We start from the raw sequence: 19,852 nt of genomic DNA, 5'->3' as shown, positions 1-19,852 counted from the left end.
AACTTGACGCCGTTGTCATTTTTTAAAAAACTTTTCGGTTTTAACCCTCAATTTTTACTGCATGTACTCATCCATGGATGAGACAATTGAGTGTCATATTCACTCTATTAATTTGTTATTACCTATTGAACTTAAGATTAGATTTTTACGGGTGTTAAGATAGGTTACCATCAATGAAAAAAATACTAAGGGAGTTTAGGTGCCATCCCTAGAAAATGTATACTTTAATCTTGTACGAAGATTAAGCGATTTGTTATAACCTCTCACTATTAATTCCATGTGAATCATGCATGCCAAAATATAGTGTTCACTTTGTGACCACTTTTCTCCTTTAGTACTTAAGCTTTGAAAATTTCATGCAATTTGTTATAACCTCTCACTATTAGGTTCTGATGCTTTGAAACCTGAAATCGCTCCTCCCCATCCTCTTGCAGGTATTCCCGATCCTCCTGAGATTGTGGACCTTCCTCCTCGCTATCCTCAACGCATTTATAAGTCTATTTGCCAACCAAATTTTACATATTTTTCTTATCATGCTTCTTTTACTTTGTTTTTAGCATCTATTCATTGTCTTTTTGAGCTTGTCCTATAAAGAGGCGGTTATTGACCCCTTTCGATAGCGTGCTATGAATGAGGAACTCTTTGCTTTGCAAAAGACTCATACTTGGGATTTGGTACTTTTGCCTTCTGGTAAACATGCTATTGATTCTCATTGGGTGTATAAAATTAAGACCAAGTCTGATAGGTCTATTGAATGGTACAAGGCTCGATTAGTGGCTAAGGATTTTTCACAACAGTATGGATATAGATTTTGAGGGGACTTTTGTTCCTGTTACGAAAACGACAATTCTTCGTACACTTATAGCAGTGGCATTAGTTCGCCAATGGACTATATCTTAAATGGATGTTAAAAATTCCTTTCTGAATGGTGACTTACACGATGAAGTCTACATGGTTCCTCCTCTTGGTATTCTTCATAAGCAAGGCGAGGTTTGGAAGCTTGAAAAAACCTTGTATGGTCTTAAACAAGCTCCCTAAGCATGGTTTCAGAAGTTCTCTACTATTATTTTGTCTCTTTGTTTTGTTTCAAACTTTATTTGTCAAGTGCACATCTCCAGGTCGTATTCTACTTTCCTTGTATATTGATGATGATTATTGCAGGGGATGATTTACATGAAATTGAAATGTTGAAGTCAGAATTAGCTTCTCAATTTGAGATGAAGGATTTAGGTTCTCTGCGCTATTTTCTAGGTAATGAAGTTGCCTTTTCTCCAAAAGGTTATCTTCTTTCTCAGTCAAAGTACACTGCTGACATTATTGAGCGTGCCCGCCTTACTGATACTAGAGTTGTTGACACTCCCTTTGAGTTGAATGTTCAATATTCTCCTTCTGACGACTCTCCTTTGGAAGATCCTACTTTGTATCAACCATTGGTTGCAGTCTGGTTTATCTCACTATTACTCGTCCAGACATTGCATATGCTATTCATATTGTTAGTCAGTTTATTGCTTCTCCTACTACTGTTTACTGGATTGCTGTTCTTTGCATTCTACAATATCTTCGGGGTACCATCTTTCAGAGCCTACTACTGCCTTCTACCTCTTCTCTGGAGTTACAAGCTTACTGTGATGCAGATCATGGTCGTGATCCCACAAACTGAAAGTCTGTCACTGATTTCTGTATCTATTTGGGAGATTCTCTTATTTCTTGGAAGAGCATGAAGCAGTCTGTTATCTCTCATTCTTCTACGGAAGCTGAGTATTGTGTCATGGCGTCAACTACTAAAGATTGTTTGGTTGAGATGGTTACTTGCAGATATGAGTGTTATTGACTCTTGTCCTACTCCTATGTATTGTGACAATCAAAGTACTATTCAGATTATTGAAGAATTAGTTTTTTATGAACGCACCAAACATATTGAGATTGATTGTTATTTTACTCGTCACCATTTAAAGTTGGACACCATTACTTTGCATTTTGTTCCTTCTTCGTTACAGCTTGCTGACTTTTTTACTAAGTTGCATACGAATTTTTGTTTTTATTTTCTTTTAAGCAAACTCTCAATTCTTGTAGCAACGTCGTGAGTTTGAGGGAAATAAGATTATTTTAGCCTTTTTTTTTTTAATCTATGTTACTTAGTTATATAAAACTTTCTTATTAATTGTATTTATTTACTTTAACTTTATAATTAAATGGAACCCTAATTTCTTTGCATCTCTTTTATATTCTTTATTGGATATCTTTTATTTTTTATTGGTTTATCCCCAATTCATAGATAATTATTATCACTACAAAAAATAGCTACTTTTAGATACAATCTTTTAGTAACAATATAAATTTTTTATGATTGAATATGACTTTTAGTCACAACAAAATATTACTTGTGACTAAAATATAGCATTTAGTTACAAGTTGTCACTAATTTAGTTTTTATCACAATAAGTATTGTGACTAAACATATTTAGTCAGAATAAATTGTAATTTTTGTGACTAATACCTTTAGCCACATATTTTTAGTCACAACATAAGAATGTTGTTTTATAATTAGTCACAACTTTTTTACTTTTAGTCACAAATTTTATTGTGACTACAAGTAAAAATTTTTGTAGTATGCAGAGCAACCACTCTACACAATTCTTCTCCAAATTATTATTATCATCAAATCAGAAATAAACAAGGTGAAGAGCCGGCAATATTGTTTATAATTTCGTATCATGATGAATATCAACAACAAAAATCAAAAGCCAATATATAATTAAATAATTAAACAAAAATACATATATATATATAAAACTATATTAGCTCTATGTATTTTTCCATCTTTGTATACATCAATGGGACACACAAGAACCAAGAAAAAAAACAAGAAAGCAAATAACCCGTTTGATAATTCTAATAATTAACGTTGTTTACTATATATACAAGAAGAACACCTAAAATAATTAATTAATTATTAAGAAAACACACACATATATATATATTTATTTATTTATAAAAGAAAATACATGACTTGATCAAATTAAGTGTCCAAAAATGGAGGTGAGCATGTTGATGATTATGGGTGTAATATCGACAGTTTTGGTTTCAATTTTGTTTGTGTTCCAAATTTTGTTTTGGGCAACACCAAAAGATATGGAAGGCATTCCTGGTAGATTGGGGTGGCCTGTCATTGGAGAAAGCTTCTCATTTATTTCTGAATTTTCAAGCCCATCTGGTATTTTCACCTTCATGAACAAGAGGCAGCAAAAGTAATTCATTTCTATTATATATTTCTTTTAATTAATACAATGCCATCTCTATTATTATTTCAAATTAATTTCTTAAGAACCTTCTTATTCAGTCAAGACAGAATGATAATGATAATGATAATAATAAGCTAATTAATATATATATATATATATGAGTTTTTTTATTTTTACACTTTAAAATAATTTTTTTTTTATGTTTTATTTTTATATTTTTACAGAATTTCACACAGAAACTCTTATAGCAACTAACAAAGCAACTTAAATCGCAACCAAAATCCGTATAGCAACCCACATAGAAACTACCGGACCGGAGCAACTCAAACCGTAAATTTGAATGGAAAATTACCTCATATGCTACTTTTTAACTTTTTTTTTAAAAAAAAAAAATTTACGATTTGGATTTTTCTAATAGTTTCACCGGTAGTTTATATGTGGATTGCTATACGGAAATTTATGCAAACACGGAAAATTTTAAAAAAAATTACAAAATTATTTATATAAACACGAAAAAAAATTTATTTATAAAATTATTTTTTTCAGTAAAAATAATAAATTGTTTTTTAGTTGTTTTATAGTTTATTTATAGTTGTATTAATTATAGTTATCATGATATGTTATTTTTGGTTGTTTTGTAGTTTATTTATAAATGTCGTGAGGTTGATTTCTCGTTGTTTTTTAATTGTTTTTTTGCTTTTTTTTTTTATGTTGAGAAAAGAGTATTTCTATAATTTTAAAACATTACAAGCGTATTTTTATAAATAAAAATTTCGTTCGTAAAATTGTAAATAAAACATAAAAAAAATATTTTTAAAAATTTTCCAATTTTTACAAAATAACATTTCAAACCTTTCAAAAAAGAAAATATTTTAGATAGGTTGTCTGATTGTGTCCCTCTATGAAAGAATATGGTTTTTGTTCTTTGTAATCTACCAATTGTTGATATTTTTTTTGTGATGTTTTTGTGGTTTTCACCTAACTTCTAGAGCAAAATAATTGTAAAGAATTATGCAAAAGAATAATATTGCCAAACAACTAATCCAAAAAAAATAATGCTAAATATTATTCATTTGATTTTAACAATAGTGGTATGGTATTTGATGATGATAAATAAATTATTATAGGTATGGGAAAGTATTCAAATCATTTGTATTAGGAAGATTCACAGTTTTCATGACTGGAAGAGAAGCAAGCAAAATATTATTAAGTGGAAAAGATGGAATGGTGAGTTTGAACCTATTCTACACAGGACAACAAGTGCTTGGCCCCACAAGCTTGCTCCAAACCACCGGAGACGCTCACAAGCGCCTCCGCCGCCTCATCGCCGAGCCCTTATCCATAGATGGACTCAAAAAGTACTTCAACTTCATCAACTCCCTCACCATTTCCACTTTGGACAATTGGCATGGAAGAACTGTTTTTGTTCTTGAAGAAGCTTCCACAGTTAAGTTTTTCATACAAATAAAATATAACTGTAAAATGATTTTAATTAATAAATATTTTATTTTATAATAAAGTACTAAATATTACATAATTTATTAAAATTAGAGTCAATATAATCTAAAAAATTGGATATAAATTAAAGAATAATAAAAAAGGATAAATTGATGTTTGACAGTTCACACTACAAGTGATTGGGCACATGATAATGAGCTTGGAGCCGTCAGGTGAAGAACAAGAGAAATTCAGAGCCAATTTTAAGCTCATTTCTTCCTCTTTTGCTTCTTTGCCTTTTAAAATCCCTGGAACTGCCTTCCACCGTGGCATTAAGGTACTTTATACTTTTAAAATTTATATTACAGATATCACTTTTGTTTCTGTTTCTTTTGGAGAAATTATAATTCAATTTTTTTTTTCTTTTATATCTTAACAATTTTTAAAAGTTTGAAATAATTTATTTTTTTGAGTATAGCGTAATGATATTTTACAATCAATTAATAGTTTAAAAGTTTTGGGTTCGAACCCATAATCTTTCCTTTTTTTCCATTCCTTCCTCACCACTAAGTTAGGCTTAAAACTTGAAATAATTTACTTATAAAAAAAAACTTCAAATTGTCAATTACATTAGTACGCGTGCAGTTAATTATTCGTACTTTATTTTTAACACTGTAAAATTTTTAAAAATTAGTAAAATACATGCTATATAATTATAAAAAAATATATATTTAGAATGAAAACAAAATCTTCCCTAGGACAATAAATTTATTTCTATATATAAACAACTAATTAATTTTAAAATAAAAGAAATTTAATAAATTAATATATTTTTGCATGCAATTAATTTGTTTTTTTTTTTCAGGCTAGGGATAGAATGTATGCAATGTTAGACTCAATAATTTTGAAGAGGAGAAATGGAGAAGGATCATTTCAAGAAGATTTCTTAGAATCATTGCTTGTAAAACACAGCAAATTAGAAGTTGATGAAGAAGATGATAATAATAATAATAAACTCACTGATAAACAACTCAAAGACAACATACTAACTCTTCTTGTTGCTGGCCATGATACCACTACTGCTGCTCTTACTTGGCTCATCAAATTCCTTGGACAAAATCCACTCGTTTTGGAACAACTCAGAGTACATATAATAATTACATCAACAATTTTCAACAATTAATTAATAAATAAATTATTAATGTGTTTTGTTTTTTCTTTATTATTAATTAGGAGGAACACTTAGAAATAAAAGCAAAGAGAGAGAGTGGCACAAGTCTCACTTGGGCTGAAGTCAACAACATGCCTTACACTGCTAAAGTACTATATAAGTTTTTAATTAATTTACAAAAATGACATTAATTGTTCCAAATATTTGTTTTATACCATATTGAGATATTTTATTTTATTTTAGGTAATTAGTGAAACTCTTCGAAGAGCCACAATTCTACCTTGGTATTCAAGAAAAGCAGCTCAAGATTTTGAAATAGATGGTACTAATTGACTTAATTAATTTCTACACATATAATATTAATTTTTTTTAATTATAAGTTTAATTTTTTTCAGGATACAAAATAAAGAAAGGTTGGTCAGTGAACTTGGATGTTGTTTCAATCCACCATGACGAGAAAGTTTTTCCAAATCCAGAAAAGTTTGATCCTTCAAGATTTGATGTAAGCTCTTATAATTATTATTATTATTAATTATAGTACAAATATATATTAAGAAAATTAAGTAATTAATAAATAATAATAATGATATGCAGAGTCCATTGAGACCTTATAGCTTTCTTGGATTTGGTAATGGGCCTCGTATGTGTCCTGGAATCAACCTGGCCAAAATTGAGATCTCTATATTCATCCACCATTTGGTTTGCACATACAAGTAAGATTTTCCTTTATTAAAAATTAAACATATGTCATATACCTAAACACTACAACAAAGACAATTTTTTTTTTTTTTAGAAAATTAAGCTACATACCTCTTTTAATTTGATGTCTTTAATTTTTAACATCTATTTCAAAATCTATTATATTTACTTTTTTTTTTTTTTATAATCATTCTACTAATTTTACCCCTATCACTTTACGATAATTTTCATTCATTTCTAATCGAAATTTTGCTCAAACTTTCCATAAACTTACACATCTATCTACAAAGAATACAAATTTATTATGTTTGAAATTATGTCTTAATCATGTGAGTGTGAAAATAATTTAGGTATAATACTTATAAAAAGAGGTATTTATGAATTAAATTTTATTTGGAGGTAAATTTGTTTAATGTATAAAAAAAAAAATATTCTTCAACTTCTCCCCTTTTTTTAGCAAAATAAAATAAAATTCAAATAATTCTTTAAACTATTTTTCTAGCAAAAGTTTTTTCTTTAAAGGTCTTACGAGGTCTCTTTGACTGAGGGGCTTTGAGTAACAGTCTCGGCCACCCTAACCTGAAGACGACCCTGGTTACACATATTGTAAAATTTAATGCACTAAAAAAGAAGTATTTTTGCTAGTATGTTTCACAAAATATATTTGAAGTATTTATTCTGGAGATTAAATTGTGTCTATTCATTATTTTTGGTAAATTTGTGGCTAAATTTAAACATTTATAAAAAAGATTGATGTGGGGCTAGGCTAGGATAGCTATTTTAGATGGATATCATCACTAGTAATTTAGTATTGTTATTAGGCATGGACTAGTGTTTTTTTTAAACAATTTTCATAGTAATTTTTGTATTGAGTAGTTTTCATATTTGAGATTAATTTTGATGTGATTTTTAATTTTGTGTGATCCCTGCAGATGGAGAGGTCTTGATGAGGATGACTCTGTCCAACCAACACTTGTGAGAATGCCAAGAAACAAGTACCCAATTATAGTTGAAGCTCTTTGAGATATCCATCCAATAAATCAAAAATATAGTAATTGGTGTTGAGTATTAATAAAACTCCTTAATAAGTAGCACTACCTAACATCACTACAAATATGATTGATTAATGGGGTTTTTTTTTAATAATAAGTTATTAAATCAATATATATTTTTATATAATTGCATTAATAATAGTATGATATTTTATAGTAAAGCTTATTTATACTGTAAGTCCTTAAATTATATAAGTTTTGGCAAGTTGATCCCTAAATTTTATTTTTTGGCAAATTAGTTCTCAAACTTTATTTTTTGGTAAATTGGCAAGTTGATCCCTAAACTTTATTTTTTGATAAATTGGCAAATTAATGTATGAGGTAATATAAGTTTAGAAATTCAATTATTTTGAATTTTATGAAAATAATTTTGAAATTTATTCAAAATAAAATTATTTTGGCCAATAGAATAGTACGCCATGTGTACATAGGTGTACACCTTGGTAATCCTAGTTGGTGTCACTGTTGGCATTTAACAATAACATTTAACCGATACCTTAGATTTGCAAGTTAACTTAAGGGAGTTGTACTATAAAAAAAAAATAAATAAGGAGTTAAGTGTATACTAATTAAAATTTAAGGGAATTTGACCGTAAATTTCTCTATAATATTTATAACTTAATGTATAGTGCCTCTTTACATGTAGCTAATAATTATTCATGAGCTAAATCTTTTAGCTATAATATCTCATTTGATGGGATGACATTTTTCATTTGTTTTTTTTTTTCTTTTCTTTAATTTTTTTTTTTTAATTTTTTTTACCTTATAGCTAAATAATTTACCTCTATTTTAGCTACTCTAATATGAGTGTTATAAGAGCACTCACAACAACTGCTCTAAAATAGAGAAACTTTAAAATATATAAAGAATCGTATTACAAACACGCTACATTAAATGCTCTAAACTCTTTCTTCATTTTAAAATTTCTTTAAAATTTACTATTTATGCTCTACATTTATAGAATATACTATTTATTGCTCTAAATATATTTTATTAATTGTTTTAGATTTTAATAATTATTTTTGTATGTATGTGTATGTATTAATATCATATATTTGAAAGAAAATATATTAAACTTTTTAAAAAGTGGGGTTTTGGTAATGTGTTTTTAAAGAAGCTCATGTAAGGTGTAATATAAAAGTGTGTTGTAAATTAGAGAAGATAGAATTTTGGTGATGTGCTTTAAAGAATAGAATATAGATAGAGAAGCTATTGTGAGTGCTCTAAGAGCATCTCCAATGGTAGCATCCTTTAAGGATGCTAAAAATTTCCACATCATTCAAAAATATAATGTTTTATTTTATCTCTCTTCCACATTATTTTTAGCACTCTTACTTCTAAAATTACTCCAATGGTATAGCACTCTTCAAAAATATTTCAATTATGATCTCACACATTATTATTTAATTTTTTAGTTTTAATTTTTTATTAAAAAAAATAATAATAGCATCAATGCTACTGTATAGCATTCACACATATTTCCAAAATAGTATTCTTTTTCCTCTAATGGTATAGCATCTCAACTTTTTACTACTTTCTTTATCCACCTCAGCAAGCATTCTTTAAATTTTTTTTTACTATTGGAGATACTCTCAAAACAACTCTAGAAGAAGTGGTCTAAAGATTACTGACTGACAAAGTGGATCCCAATTTATTTTTTCAATTATTTTTTTATTTATCTTACTTGTGATATGATACTTTTAATTAATATAATATTTAAAAATTTTAGGCAACATTAAATGTGGCCTTGCGTGGGAGATACCCTAAGAGGCATGTTAAAAGTATTGATTTAATTAATCATTTTTTTTGGTAAGTAAGTAAGAATATTATAGTAAGAAAAAAAAAAAAAAAAAAACCCTTTACAACAAAGACCCATATAAGTATAACTAATATATTGCACTTTCTTAAACTCCCCAACCAATCAATATCCTCTATACTAGCTTTCTCTCTTTTAAATTGAGAAAATCTCATACAAATGTCTCTTTTAATTCTATTTACAAGAAAATGAACCGTATATACATTCGCATTCCAAAGAGTTATTTCGTGCATCCTAAATATAGTACACCAAGGTATTTATCACACAAGTATAAATATTTCTTTTATAACTATTTTTGTTTTTTAATTTTAAAAATAAAAAATAAAATGTGTTTTATAAGTTTTATTTTTTAATTTTATTTATGTTTTATCATCATAAATAATACATTTTAGTATTATTATTATTTTCATTTATACCATTTTAATTATTTAATTATTATTTTTAAATATTAACATTAGATGCTAAACTATTACAATGGTTTGAGAGGGAAAACCTCTCTGTTCGAAAATAAAAGAGGAAGTCTGAAATGACTTTTCATTTGATTAGGTTATTAGTTTGTACAGAGAAAAGATATATATATGTACAATATTTGGGTCAGCCCAATAAGTATATGGGCTTAAGTAATTGGGCCTATTCTAATACCCCCCTTCAAGATGAACTATACAAATTTCTTAAGTTCATCTTGGTTACAAGAGTATGAAAATAAGAAGGAAAAAGGGGTTTTGTAAAAATATCTGCTATGTTGTTTTTGGTAGTGACATGAATTAGCTTCAATGTGCCTTCGTGGACCTTCTCTCGGACAACATGGCAGTCAATTTCGATGTGCTTCGTTCTTTCGTGGAAGACGGGATTTTCAGAGATGTGAATGGCGGCTGTGTTATCGCAATATAGAATGGCGGGGTCTTTGTGGTAAATGCCGAAGTCCCGAAGAATTGCTAACAACCATGTGATCTCGCAAGTGGCATTGGCCATTGCCCGATATTCTGCTTCAGCGGAAGAACGAGAGACGGTGGACTGCTTTTTTGATTTCCAAGAGATTAGGGAATCGCCAAGGAAGACACAATAGCCAGAAGTGGACCTTCGAGTGTCACTGCAGGAGGCCCAATCAGCATCTGAAAAAATCTTAAGATGAAAATCTGAATTGGACATGTTAGTTTCAGCATAAGCAGACAATTTTATAGAAGAGGCAGTTTTAAAAAAGAGCCCTTGGCCAGAAGTGCCTTTGAGATATCGCAAAATTCTATGAGCTGCATCAAGATGAGGAACTCGCGGATTAGATAAGAATTGACTTAGTTTGTTTACAGCAAAAGAGATATCAGGGCGAGTAATGGTTAGGTAAATGAGTTTACCTATGATGCTGCGATAGGTTTTTGGATTTTCTAATGGTTCCCCAATATCGGATGAGAGCCGAACATTGGGTTCCATTGGGGTGGAAGCAGGTGCAGCTCCTAAATAACCTGTGTCAGTTAAAAGTTGTAGGGTGAATGGTCTTTGGGATACAGAAATTCCAGAGGAAGATCGACCAATTTCCAAGCCCAAAAAAAATCTCAAAGGGCCAAGATCCTTAAGTTGAAACACAGAGTTTAGTTGCTGTTTAAAAGAAAGAACAGCATTGTCATCATTTGAGGTAACTACTATATCATCCACATATATTAAAAGAGCAAGGAAAGTGTCTTTGTGATTTTTAATGAATAATGTGGGATCTGAAAGGGATTGAGTAAATGCAGTAGATAAAAGATAATTGCTGAGTTTGGTAAACCATTGTCTAGAGGCTTGTTTCAAGCCATAAAGACTTTTGTTTAGCTTACAAACAGCATTTGGAGGGATGTCTCCTTTTGGTTTATATCCCTTTGGGAGTGTCATGTAGACAGTTTCATGTAAATCGCCATGTAAAAATGCGTTATTGATATCAAGTTGGTACAAAGACCAATTGTTAATGGCTGCAACAATCGCCGGTGATGTTCTCGGAGATGGAGTTAGCAGAATTCGACATGGAATGTTCGGCAGTGGAGGACGGAGCTTCACCATTGGCGACGGTCGGAGATGGCAGGGGAAGAGGAGGAGACTCGCTGACGGAGGCGGCGGCGACGGTAGAGTGTATGGTTCTTGGAGCCATGGAAGAGAGAAGATGAAGAAGGGGAACGGCTAGGGTTTTCTGGTTCTTGGAGTTATTACACTGATACCATATTACAATGGTTTGAGAGGGAAAACCTCTCTGTTCGAAAATGGAGAATGAAGTCTGAAATGACTTTGTATTGAATTAGGTTTTAGTTTGTAGAGAAAAAGATATATATATATGTACAATAGTAGGGTCAGCCCAATAAGTATATGGGCTTAAGTAATTGGGCATATTCTAATATAAACTGTTGACTATATTGTTTTTAACTATCATAAGGCTAATTTGCAATTTTTTCCCCCGAACATTGACAAGTACAAAATCATGTCCTCTGAACTTTTTTGACCGTTAAAGATTCTCCCTGAACTATTAAGATTGTTATATACATTGGCATTCCGAAGAGTTATTTCGTGCATCCTAAATATAGTACACCAAGGCATTTATCACACAAGTATAAATATCTCTTTTAAAATTATTTTTGTTTTTTAATTTTAAAAACAGAAAATAAAAATGTGTTTTATAATTTTTATTTTTTAATTTTATTTATGTCGGGTCTAGGTTCAGGTGTGGAGCCGGGGCCGTGGTTCGAGTTCGAGACTGGAGTTGGGGCTGGAGTCCGGGTCCTAAGGTCTAAGTTGAGATCGGAGTCTAAAATATTGATTAAGAAAAAAAATTGTTTAAAAAATTGTAAAAGTAATTTTTTTTTTGTTTTCAAAATTTTGATTCTTAATTAAAAAATTAAAAAGTGAAAATAATTTTATAGAACATGTTTTTGAAAAATATTTTTACTTTTTTAATTAAAAAAATAGATTACTCATTAAAAAAATATTAGTAAACGTAACCTAAACTAATGAATATATATAGTAGTGTATATGGATATATATATATATATAAATATATATATATTTATATAGGGTAATTATATGGTAGGTCCTAGTATTTTTACCCTATATTATAAGGAAGAAAATTGAACCAATAAGAATTGAAAGAAAAATGATTGCATAAAGTGTTTGTTTAATGAGGTGTATGAGATTATTACAATATTTTGTATTATTTTTTTATTATTACTTTACATTATGATAAAATACTTTTATGTATTATGAAATATAATTACTGGGTTCATTGACCATTTTTCAAAAAAGCTAGCTTAACTGATTTTTTATTTTTTTTTTTTGAAAATGAAGCTTAAGTGATGTTAATAACTAATATACTATATTTATTTTAATATATTTTTATTATTATATCAAAAATAAAAAAAAAAAATTTAATCAAAACAATAAATAAATAATATTGGGTATGTTTAAAGCCTTTAAAAGGCTATTCCGGTAGCCTCATCTATTTTAGCATTTAGAAGATTTTTCAGTCTATTTTTTTCATGATTGTGTACATTATAGTTATTTAGAACCACTTGTAAATTTTCAAAAAATTCTGAATATATAGTTTACAATGCCGAAAATAAGATTTAAATATTTTGTTACACATATGACTGTTTTTCTTATGCGTGTGACAATTAACTTAAGGGAGTATAATGGGGACATCATCTATAAAAATATGAATATCTTAAAGAATATGAAAATAAATATAAAAATTAAAACAGATAAAGTAAAGTGGGTATACAATGTAATTTTTTTTTTGTTTTGTTTACATTTTTATGGGTTCTTTTTATGCCATAGTTTTGTAAAAAAAATTAGAATACCATACTTTAAGTTTGGGGAGTTATATTTGCTCCCCATAAAATGATAATTACACCTTATTATAAAAAACAAAGCTTAATATTTTTTTTAAAAAAAATACTCTTAATATTCAGAATGTGTGTTAGTAGGTGCAATTTATGACATTTGACTTAATAGAAATTTGTGTATAATGAGAAAAAAATGTATAAATCTGAGTTGTATAGATAGTAGCATAAAAAGAATTGTTCTTAAAAATGTAAAAGATTTGTAAGTTTATTTTTGAAGAGAAATCTCCTTGTGGATTGGCTCGATTTAATTAATAGAAATTATCTTTCTTGATAAAATAATAATAAAATATTTCAAATAAAAATATTAATATATAATTTTTTTTAAAAAAATTAAAGCAAATTAACTCAAAAGATAATTATGGTAGAACTATGTATGTAAATAAATTGGTGGAAAAAGTATTTAAGTAATCAATTTTATTATAGTTAATTATTAGTATAAAAAAGTTAATAAAAAACTTCGTAATTAAAATAATTTTTTAAAAATAAATACTTATGTAAAAATAATTCAAATTAAGTTTTTAAAAAATAATAATAATTTAAATTAAAAATAAATAATTTTTTTAATTTATTAATATTATTTTATTTTTTAAAATAAATATATTTTTAAATATTATTATAATATGAATAAAGTTTTGATTGTATATAAGCAGTCTTATCATAAGAGTATACACCTTACATCATAATAACTACATGATCTAAAATCAATGGTCAAAAAAACTTCCATACCGGTAGGGAACTTTTGTTAGGTCCTACCATAGTCTTGCCATATATATATATATATATATATATATATATATATATAGGGTATATCTATAGTAGGCACATGTGTTTTCACCCTATGCTATAGGGAAGTAAAATGAACGAATAAAATTTTAAAAAAATAGGTTGCATTGATGTTATGTTAGAGCTAGGTTGTATGCGATTTATTTATTATTTTATTAATTTAATTAATACTTTACTCCTTTTTTTTATTTTTTTTTTAAAAAATAATATTTTACTGTTGAGTATTTTTTTTTTGGAAATTTATTTGTTGAGTATTTTTTATTATTGAATATATGCAAATATACACAGTATGTTAAAATGTTATTATTATTATTTATTTTTTTATACCAAAATTATTTCTAAATAAATTTGATGAGCATTGTGAAGTGTTATAATTTCTAAAATTTTATTTTAACAAAAACATTGTGTTGAATGAAGCAAAAGTTTCACAACATTATCCCCTTACTAATACTGTAAACTAATAACTAGTTAAGCTTTGTATATTAAAAAATCAAGCAAATGAGTATGTATCATGAAAACCTTCACCATAATTGAAGCTATTTTTTTTTTTTTTTGAAACCACTCACAATTTAGTTTCACACTCACTCTCTTAGAAAATGGCTGACATGGCGAAATATATCACGAGACAAATAGAAAAATTATTAACGAGATAGAGTTGTGAAATTTATACTTCATTTACACATTATCTTTGTTAAAAATAAAATTTCAAAATTTATTCATATGGGTTAGAGATGTATAAAAATTTAGGCAATTAATTTCTTTTTATATATATTGTCATATTTTAACCAGCATCAAAGATTTTTTGGAGACTTAGCAAAAATAATAACTATTTATGTAGGAGATAAAAAAAATTGAGATCTTTACATAGCTAAAAAAAAAAATAATAGACAGTACCTATATAAAATTAATTTAAATTAACTCTTCTAATAAATAATAATAATTCAAATTAAAAATTAATAAATTTTTTAATTATTAATATTATTTTATTTTTTAAATAAATATAATTAAATATTATTATAATATATATAAAATTTTAATTGTATACATACAGTTCTATTATAAAAATATAAGTCTTACATCTTAATAACCACATGATCTAAAATTAATGGTTAAAAAAAGTTCTTTACCGGTAAGGAACTTATGCTAAGTCCTACCATAATCTTGCCCTATAAATATAAACTAATTAAAAAGTTAAGTAAGTGAGTATAAAAAAGAATTGAAGGCAAATGCAAATATGTTAGAAGTTTTAGAACCAAGAAGGGCATTGAAGTAAAGTTATATATTTAGCTAGGGTGGTACGGGGGTGTTTGGAATGGGTTAATGCTAACAAGGGAAAGGTAATGTGAAATATTACCTTGTTTGTTTTGAGTCTTTAGCCTTGGAATGTTATTCCCTTAGTATTATAACTACCCTTGAGGAGGGTAATGTTGATACTTTTGAAAAAGGGGAGGATTGAATCATTACCTTCTATTATATTAATTTGAATAGAATTTTTGAATTAATTAATAAATTTAAATACCAATAATATTATCATTTATTATAAATAAAATACTACAGTATATATTAAGTTTGTGAGATCGGTTTTTTTTAACTGAGTTATTTTTATATTATTAGCAATAATATATGTATATTCATTATACATAAATTTTATGCGGATAGTGTACACATAAATGACATAGCAAACAAAAATAAATAATATAGTGATAAAATATATTAAAATATTCATTTTAATTAATAAAAAATACAATAAAATTTAATAGGGGCTTTTTCATTTTTACACTTCAAAACAAGCTTTTTTTTTTTTTTTTTTTTTTTTTTTTGCATTTTTACGAAATTCTACATAGAAACCTCTATTGCAACTAACGCTGCAACCTAAATTGCAATAAAAAATCGTATAAAACCCATATTGCAACTAGCGCTGCAACCACTCTAGAAACCCAAACCGTAAATTTAAAAAAAAAAAGTTAAAAAAACAGTATATGAGATAATTCTCCAATTTAATATTTACTAATTAATAAATAAATTTCTTTAATAAATAATTATTTTATTTTTATATATAATTAACATTAAATAAATATATAAAAAAATATTTTTATTTTAATTTTTTAAAATAATATATAAGATTCCTGTACTCAACCAAACACTTTAATTTGATTAACAGGAATATGATTACATATTACCCTACACAACCAAACACAGTTTACACATTTCTCTATAATCATATTCTCCTTCATAATATTCCCTATAATCAAATTATATTTTGAACATCTCGTACCAAACGCCCCCGTAGTGTTATGAAATCAGTTTCCTTAACCACACCTAACTTGAGTTTAGAGTACTTTCCAATAATTTCCTTTAATTTGTCGGTCATTAATTCTATTGTCTTTCTTTCAAAAAAAAAAAAAAAAAAAGGCCACCAAAATAAGCACCAACAAAATAATGCTAAAAAAATGAAATAGTGGAATAATATAAGATGTATAGTAATGATGATATACACTCATAAATTAATTAGTAGTACTACTATGGTTAATGATATTTTATAATGATTATTAAAATAAAATATAATATAAATACTATTTTGGACACTGTGTTTTGTAAAAGTTATTAATTGGATTTTTTATTTTGTTAAATGACAAAATAAACCTCGTATTTTCTAAAATTGTATAAATAGGTAGGACCCTAAACTAATTTTTGTTACAATAAAACTTAATAATAATCTGATTTAAAGATGTTATGACAAAATTGAGTACATTTTCTATATCTGTTCGTGTTAGAAATTGTCTTAAAGTTAGTTATATTTAAAAATAAAATTTTTGAAAATTGATCTTTGGGTCCTATTTTTACCATTTGGAAAATTTAGGATCTATTTTGTCATTTAACAAAACAGAAAGTCTAATTAATACCTTTTGTAAAATACATGGTCTAAAATCATATTTACCCTAAAATATATAAAACATGTTAATTAGATATAATTAGATAAAAAAGATTGTGAATGAGTAATTTGATACTCTTTTAGACTCATTTAGTAGCTGATTAGATGGAGCAGGTTTGTCTATAGTTAATTCATGAGGTAGTTAAGTCAATTAACTAATTTGGGTATCCCTTATATTGAGTTGCCTACATAAGATCTTGTGTATTACTCTTTTTAAATGACCTTTTAGAAAAGAATTAAGATGATAATTCAATTTGTATTGAGAGGGAGGAGGGTTTGTTAAAAGAGGTTGTGTGTATTTATAAATGCAAGACACTATTGTATTGTAAACTAACACACTAGTATGAGTCAAGTTTAATTCACTTTTATATTTTAATTTATGTTTTTTGTCATTAGAGTACTACAATTCTTGGTTTTATTTAATTCTTGATAGGTCACCACAAAGACTAATACACCATTATGAGTCAAGTTTTGGAGGATAATTTGTGAGTTTATACCATTACTCGTAAAATAATGGGAAATTTACATGATATATTAATTTTTATCATTTTTTTTACAAAAATACTGTCAGGTGGTATTTTTTTATAAATTTCATACACGCAGTATACTGTGTTAAGTTTTTACTGGTGTTTTTTAGTTGTTCTACTATTGTTTTGAGTTGTTCTGTTTTGTGTTCTACTAATGTTTTATGAAAACACATATTTTTGAAAACTCTTCCGTATGACAATAATTTTATAAAAATTAACTTAAATTTCAGCATTTTGTAAGTTTCCCTAAAATAATTGCGGGTTTGATTATCATTATGGTTATTAATTATATTATCTTTTATTCTCCCAATCTTTTCTTTGATGAATAATTTTAATAATACTCTTGTCACTTTCTTCCTCTATAATGATAACTATGGGACTCATATTCGAGACCTTAAAGAAAAAGAAAAAAAAAGACAAAAAAGGTAAAATGACAACTTAACCCAATTGATAATATGTTTCCCACCTTGAATAATCAAGGGCATAATTGACTTTTGGATTGGAGTAGACCTCAATATATTCACACCACATCTTAATAAGAAATTAGAATTTGCTCACAATATAATAAATATCATAGAGAAAAAATCAAGTAAAGATATATACACAAAATGGAAGCCCAGGGTTCCAGCCTCAATCAATCTCTCAGGTTTTTCTTCTTAAATAATATATATATTTATATATGTATATATATCCTGAAAGCTAAAAATAGTGTACTATAAATTAAAAATCGCTAAAAATATATAGAAACTTGGAAGCTCATAAAAAGAGATACACGGAGAGAATTTTTATGTAAAAAACAGGTTTTTTTTCCTAACTTTGCATTGTAAGGATTGTATTTGTTTGTGATTAACGAAAATTGTTCGGTCTTGATAAAAAAAATAATATATATATAGATAATAGTTTGATTTTTGTGTAAACTAAAATCTTAATTTAATTTGATGAATTAATATTAATTTTTGCAGCGGAAAAGCATTTTGCAAGTGCAGTGAAGGGTGGAGCTGTGTGATCACTCGCACGGTGGGGCCCGACGCTGGCAAAATCTTCGCCAAATGCGGCGGAGGATGCTGTTGTACTGTGTATGTCCACGTTTTTCTTTTTATTTTTTGATATTAAGACGAGATGATTTGAATTTGAGATTTCTTCTAATGCAAATTTTTTTTTTTCGGAAGCTATTTAAATTAAATTACATTAAATTTTTTAGGTAGTGTCATACCGCAATATTTTTTCGGAAGCAATCTTATTACTTTTTTAGTTAATTTTCACGTCCAAAATTGCATATCGCAATATTTTTTTTTTTTCATTGCGGTATTCATTATAGTTACAGTATTATTTCTGTAAATTTTATAAAAATTCCGAATAGTTTACAATTTTACAGGGATGATGTTGTAAGTATAACGAATACTGCCAAAAAAAAAATATTCCGGCACGTGTATTTGAATACGAAGATTGATTAAAAGATTCTAATAAAAGGTTGAGAGTAAAATTTCTTTATACATAATATTTTTTAATTTTTAAAATATAAATAATATGTGCAGTAGTGCAGATGGGACAGTGTGCCAAGAGTTGAATATTGTGGAAGAGGGTGGTAAGAAGGGAGAGGCATATTGTGAGTGTGGAGAAGGGTGGAAGTGTGTGATTTCTAAGCTTGAAGGGCCTGATGTGGGTAAACCTTACTATGAATGTGCTGAAAAAAGTTGTGTTTGTACTACTACTACCACTTCTACTGCCTAGAGCTAAAGAAGAAGCTCTATTATAGCCCTTAATTATATATTTATATAGTTTGTTAATTGTGTGTTTGTATTTATTATGATATGTGTTGTAAACTATGCAAGGATATGTTGTGGTGATGATTGTCAGTGAGGAATAATATGGTTGCAGAAATCTAGCTACTGGATCTATATATAATGTGAAAGTTTGGTGTTTTTTTTTTGGTGGAGGTGTACTTTCAAGAAGTTATATATTACTCAATTTCTATATGACTGGACATCATATGCTGTTTTGTAAAATTTATAGATTAGATTATTTATTTTGTTAAATGATAATGTAGATTTTGTATTTTTTAAAATAGTATAAAATAATTAAAATAGATAATGAACTTAATTTTTGGTAATTTATTTTTTCAATATAATCAACTCGAGGTTAAGTATCTAGTCCATATAGATGTAAAAAATATAACAAATCTGGTTATTATTAAATTTTAATTTGAGGAAAATTAAATTGATAGTCTATTTTGTATCATTTTAAAAGAAAATTTTCATTATTAATAACTAATAAAAAACCCCATATCAAAATTTATACCCTACACTAATTTGTACAAAATAATACCTATAATTTTC

The 19,852-nt window shown here is 27.3% G+C and overlaps 3 protein-coding genes across 3 annotated transcripts; all 3 read left to right on the top strand.

Annotated features, from left to right (window-relative positions):
• Positions 1–900: 900 nt before the first annotated feature.
• Positions 901–1,660, top strand: LOC133032172 (uncharacterized mitochondrial protein AtMg00810-like). The gene is made up of 3 exons (XM_061106039.1): positions 901–967; positions 1,162–1,444; positions 1,498–1,660. The coding sequence occupies exons 1-3, from the start codon at positions 901–903 to the stop codon at positions 1,658–1,660; spliced, it is 513 nt and encodes a 170-aa protein (XP_060962022.1).
• A 1,023-nt stretch (positions 1,661–2,683) lies between these two features.
• LOC115705030 (abscisic acid 8'-hydroxylase 1-like) lies at positions 2,684–9,945 on the top strand. The gene is made up of 9 exons (XM_030632268.2): positions 2,684–3,248; positions 4,370–4,688; positions 4,864–5,016; positions 5,545–5,823; positions 5,913–5,999; positions 6,094–6,172; positions 6,246–6,352; positions 6,445–6,563; positions 7,482–9,945. Exons 1-9 carry the CDS (start codon positions 3,034–3,036, stop codon positions 7,570–7,572), a joined length of 1,449 nt encoding a protein of 482 aa, XP_030488128.2. The 5' UTR covers positions 2,684–3,033; the 3' UTR covers positions 7,573–9,945.
• Positions 9,946–18,001: 8,056 nt separating this feature from the next.
• Positions 18,002–19,492, top strand: LOC115713059 (uncharacterized). Its single transcript, XM_030641541.2, has 3 exons — positions 18,002–18,162; positions 18,479–18,592; positions 19,052–19,492. The coding sequence occupies exons 1-3, from the start codon at positions 18,125–18,127 to the stop codon at positions 19,245–19,247; spliced, it is 348 nt and encodes a 115-aa protein (XP_030497401.2). The 5' UTR covers positions 18,002–18,124; the 3' UTR covers positions 19,248–19,492.
• Positions 19,493–19,852: the final 360 nt, after the last annotated feature.

This window comes from Cannabis sativa, chromosome X (assembly GCF_029168945.1).
Source record: "Cannabis sativa cultivar Pink pepper isolate KNU-18-1 chromosome X, ASM2916894v1, whole genome shotgun sequence".
Taxonomy (NCBI): Eukaryota; Viridiplantae; Streptophyta; class Magnoliopsida; order Rosales; family Cannabaceae; genus Cannabis; species Cannabis sativa.
Note: the sequence above shows the minus strand (reverse complement) of the source record. Positions and strands in the feature narration are given on the sequence as shown.